General features: G+C 58.5%; 1 protein-coding gene across 3 annotated transcripts in view; it reads right to left on the bottom strand.

The window, feature by feature from the left end:
• Positions 1–379: 379 nt before the first annotated feature.
• Positions 380–4,837, bottom strand: part of SUPT5H (SPT5 homolog, DSIF elongation factor subunit) — a 26,816-nt gene continuing 22,358 nt past the window's right edge. For all 3 annotated transcript variants that reach the window (XM_077773604.1, XM_077773605.1, XM_077773606.1), the window contains exons 22-29: positions 4,730–4,832; positions 4,520–4,647; positions 4,309–4,414; positions 3,530–3,688; positions 3,244–3,412; positions 2,931–3,134; positions 878–973; positions 380–803 (exon numbers count right to left, since the gene is read on the bottom strand). In XM_077773604.1, the coding sequence (XP_077629730.1) occupies positions 660–803; positions 878–973; positions 2,931–3,134; positions 3,244–3,412; positions 3,530–3,688; positions 4,309–4,414; positions 4,520–4,647; positions 4,730–4,832 (1,109 nt within the window). In that variant the 3' untranslated portion in view covers positions 380–659. The remainder of the gene's footprint in view (positions 804–877; positions 974–2,930; positions 3,135–3,243; positions 3,413–3,529; positions 3,689–4,308; positions 4,415–4,519; positions 4,648–4,729; positions 4,833–4,837) is intronic.

A 4,837-nucleotide genomic window follows, 5' to 3' on the forward strand; every position in this document is an offset into this window, starting at 1 on the left:
CTCTCCCCATCTCCACCCCCAAGCCACCAGACAAGCCACAGTAATTCTGGTGTCATTGCTCTGTGGGCTCAAGAGAAAGGACCGCCAACAGCTGTATCCTGCGCTATAGAAGGAATTTAGGTTTTCATGGGGGGCTACAGATTTTCACTTAATGTAACTCAAGGGCGAGTATGATGTGACTTTAATCAAGTGGCAGGCTCCGTTCTAATACTCTCTTTCCAGTGTCTTCTCATTCACCCCGAGAGCCCTCTGTCTGGGATAGGCAGTTATCATCTTCTAGATGGGGAATCGGAGGCTTATATACCATCCAGTTTTTAGCCCAGGAAGTAGGTGGGGTCTTCAAGTGACCCCATTTAGAAAACACAGACACACACACCACTTTTGATGAAACAGCTTTTTATTCAAAGACCGTAACACAAAAGCAAGCTGGGGAAGGGAGGGTACAAGAAGGTGGGGACCCTCCCCCAGACTCTACTCTGATTCCCATGAATGTCAGGAAGGGAAACAGGAACCCAGAAAGGAAAATAAAGGAGATCCTGAACAATCAGATTAGCCCTGGTCCAGGCCCCAGATCCTGTGTCAGAGCCAAGGGCCAGGGGAGGAAGGAGGGACACTCTCCACCTGCCAGGTTCTGCTGAAATCCACCCATCCAGTGTTTCCTAGGCCTCCAGAAGCTTCCCCAGGAAGCGGAGGTTGAGGATCTTGAGCTGCTCATCAAGATCCATGCGCACGATGCCGTCCTCCCCGTCGATGCTCAACAGGACACCCGTGGCTTCCCGATCCTCACCCAGGATCACCTTCACCTGGGAGGGGGGGGCACGGGGTCAGGGTCCGCGTCAGCAACCCAAGGTCCCCAAATCCCCTTGCCCCTCCTTACCTTGTTGTTCTTGGTGGGGGTGATGGGCTCCAGGTGCTCGCTGGAGATGCTGACAACCTTCTCACTGTCCTTCAGGTACACAGAGCACATGCCTCCCTGTGGGTAGCACAGCCTGGTCAGCCTGGCCCGCTTCCAGTGCGGGACCCACACCTGCGCTCAAGAGCCATAGGCTCCGGGCTCACTCTAAAACATCGCTGTCCCGAGGCGCCACAGGGGCAGGAAAGGCCCAAAGCTGGGCCTAGTTCCCGGGCCTGGGGTGTGTGGGGGCAGGGGGATCAGATCGGCACAGGAAGCACCGGAACGAAGCTGGCCGAGGCCAAAAGAGAGACTGCCTCTCAGGCACCCGACCCTTCCTGTCCCAGGCGGGCCCTCCTTGTCCTCGCACTTGCTCCTCCTCCCGGGCCTGCCCTCCTCGGCCCGGGTCGCTCAGCTCTCTCACTGAAAACCTCCCGCTCTGAGGCGTGTGCACTGGCCTCCCGAGGGTCTCTGCCGCAGCTCCCTCTCCCCTCCCTTCCCTACAGCCTTATGGTGAAGCCTGACCTCCCCCTCGGCTCCCAGCCCCGTCTCCCCATCCTAATCCACCCCCGCGAGAGCAACACTAGATTAATCCCAAACAGCAGACCGGATCCTACCACCGCCCTGCCTGCTCGGACTCCTGAGGACACCGGCCACGTTCCCCAGGCTGCCACGTGGGCTGGCCCAGCCTCTTCTCTGGCCTCCCCACTCAGCTTCCCCCTTGGCTCTTTGTGTTCCAGCCACAATGAACATACTTCATCTCCCCAGATGTGCCAGGCTCTCCCTCCCCCCCAGGCCTTTGCAAGTCCCCTCTTTCTGGAACATGCTTGACCCTTTCCCCAGCCGTTTCTCTTGGCTTACTCCTAGTCATTCTTCAGGTCTTGGTGCAGACACTTTCTTCCCCAGGAAGCACCCCATGAACCCTCCTCCAAAGTTGAGGAAGATGCCTCCTCTAGGTTCCCATAGCTCCTCTTTCCGTTGGGGCTTCCTGTACCCCAGCTCTGGGCACTCAGGCTGTCCCTGTCTGGGGACATGTCTGCCTCCCCCACTAGAATGTGAGATCTGTGAGGGCAGGGCCTGGAGCTGTTTTGGTGTCTGGTGTTTTCAAGTAATGTCTACTAGAAGGCCAACAAGGTATTGGCCCCTCATCTAGGAACTAGGGTTACTTAGAAAGGAAACACAGGCTTAGTAATCAAAGCACCACATCTGAATAAACATTAAGCTTTTAGGCACCAAGTAGATAATATGAGAAAAAGTTACGTGGGCTCTGAGGCAGATCTGAGACAGCATAGGTGTTTCCCTGAAGCATGAATGGCAGTTTATGAGGATGGAAGGAAGAGAATCCTAGACAGGAAAGTGATGAGCAAAGGACCAGAGGCTGGAGGGTACTTGGTGACCATGAAGGCTGGAGGGGCCGGTAATGCTGGAGCAGGGGGAGGGCTGGGGGAGCGGTGCCCAGCACTAAGCTGAAGCCTGGCACAGAGGGGCACTCAGTCCATGTCACTGAACTGCTCTCAGAGGAGTATATTAAAAGATAGGCAGCTCCTGGGTGCCAGTCCCTGCCTGGGGGGGGGGGGGGGGGGCAGCCGTGCACAGGACAGGCGGAACCCCCCCCCTGACCCCCTGCCATGGGGAGCCTGCAGGCCACACCTTCCGTACCTGCTTTCCTGGCTACAAACAGGCAGTGGAAAATGTGGTTAGTGGTTAAAAGGAAAAAACCAGGGGCGCCTGGGTGGCTTAGTCGGTTAAGCATCCGACTTTCGCTTAGCTCATGATCTCGTGGTTCGTAGTTTCGAGCCCCGCATCAGGCTCTGTGCTGACTGCCAGCTCAGAGCCTGGAGCCTATTTCAGAGTCTGTATCTCCCTCTCTCTCTGACCCTCCCCTGCTCACGCTGTCTCTCTCTTTCTCTCCTAGAAATAAATAAAAAAAATAAATAAAAAATAAAAAAAAATAAAAGGAAAAAAAACAGTAATGACAGAGATCGGGAACCCCAAAAGAGAGGGTGCCTGCCCACCCACCCGCCTGGGCCCCACTTACTGTGACGCTGCGGATGACTCCTGTCTGCCCCACCACCTGTGTATCCAGGTAGGTGTCCCGCACCTTCACCTGGATGTCAGTGGTTACCCAGTCGCTAGAGTTCTGCTCAATGCCTGAGCCTGGTGTGTGCGGGTTGTAGCCGCCAGGGGAGGGGGCTCCGGGAGTCATCGGACTGTAGCCAACAGGGCTCGGGCTGGGGCTGGCCTGTAGGTGACAGAGTGTTGCTGGAAACAGGTCATGGAGCTTGGCTGTCCCTATAAACCCAAGGCCCGGTCCAGCCCACCGCCCTAAGGGCACGCAAGCTCACCAGTACCTGATAGGCCATGGGTGAGGGGGTGGGGTGGTAGCTGGCCGGAGAGTGGGTGTTCTGGTAGCCCGCCGGGCTCGGCGCCACCTGGTGGTAGCTCTGGGGGCTGGGGCTGGGCTGGTAGGAGCCTTGCGGGGAGGGGGCGGCATAGGGGGAGAACTGGTCCGTGTTGTACCTGCAGAGTCAAAGGCAGAGAGGAGCGCCTGTTGGGGATGGTGGGGAAGAGAAGAAGGTGGTGGCAGCGGAGAAGGTGCGGGCGAGGGCTGATCAGGGCTGGCCACAGTGGACTCACATGGCTGGCGTCCCGGGCGTCTGTGGGTTGTACTGCGGGTTGACCTGTGGGGATGAGGGGTCGGGATAGCCAGGTGTCTGGGGATTGGGGGTGCCCCCATAGGCCTGTGGGGACGGCGTGGGCTCGTCGTCGAAGGCATACTCGTACTCTTCCTCAGCCCTGTTGGAGAGAGAAGCTGTTGAGAACAACCGCGGTAATCACAGCAACATAACACGTGCTTCCAGAACCACGCTGAACACCTCTCAGCGGCCCCGTCCAGAGACCTCCATTTCACAGTGAGACTGGGAGGCAGAGATGAGGCCGCCTGCCCAAGGTCACACTCTGGTCACATGACCCAGGTCACAAAAATTTGTCTCCAAGCCCAGGGCTTTTTTTTTTATTTTGAGAGCTTGCATGCACGCACCCCCCCAACACACACAAGTGGGGAGTGGGGGGAGAGAGGGAAAGGGAGAGAGAAAGGTGGAGAGGGAAAGGGAGAGAGGGAGAGGGGGTGAGAGAGAGAAGGAGAGAGAGAATCCCAAGCAGGTTCCCCGCTGAGCCCGACTCAGGACTCGATTTCACAACTGTCAGATGCCGAACCGACTGAGCCACCCAAGCGCTTCTCGAAGCCCAGGTCTCACCCACAACCTGCTACTCTGGTGGGGACTAGAGAGCCCATTTTATTGCCAGCCGGCCCCACCCGCCCTTGGCTGCGAGCAAGAGAACTCAGGGAGGGCCACCCAGCATATCCGCCCATACACGCAGCCTCAGGGAACCCTGTCCTCCACCCCAGTCCTCACCGTGACGGCGTGTTAGGGTTGTTGGGGTCCCAAGCCCCACTCTGAGCAGGTGTACGACTGCCGTCATGCAGGGGTGTCTGTGAACCGTAATGCGGGGTACGGCTGCCTGAAACAGGAGAGGAGAGAGGGGTGTGTCGGCTCTGTCCTGTCTGCAGCTCCCCGCTCCCCACCCCCCCCTCGCCCCTCATCCCTGTCCCCTGGGCACACTCACCATCCTGGAGAGGGGTCTGGGAGCCATACATGGGTGTGCGGGAGCCAGAGCCATACATGGGCGTCTGGGAGCCGTACATGGGCGTCCGCCCATAGGTGGAGGTCATGCCACCTGGGCGCCGTGAGCCCCTGCGGACGCAGAGAGCCAGATGGGTGAGTAGGGCCCTCTCCCCACCCAACCACCCCCTCCTGGCCCTGCCCCGGCCCGTACACCGTAGTGAGCCGCTGACGGTCCACAGAGATGGTCTGGCAGGTGGAGTGCAGCTCGACACGGGCCGTGGACTCAGTGGCATCCTTCACCACACCGATGTAGCCTGGT

This window comes from Crocuta crocuta, unplaced genomic scaffold (genome assembly GCF_008692635.1).
Source record: "Crocuta crocuta isolate KB4526 unplaced genomic scaffold, BGI_CrCroc_1.0 scaffold267, whole genome shotgun sequence".
Classification (NCBI taxonomy): domain Eukaryota; kingdom Metazoa; phylum Chordata; class Mammalia; order Carnivora; family Hyaenidae; genus Crocuta; species Crocuta crocuta.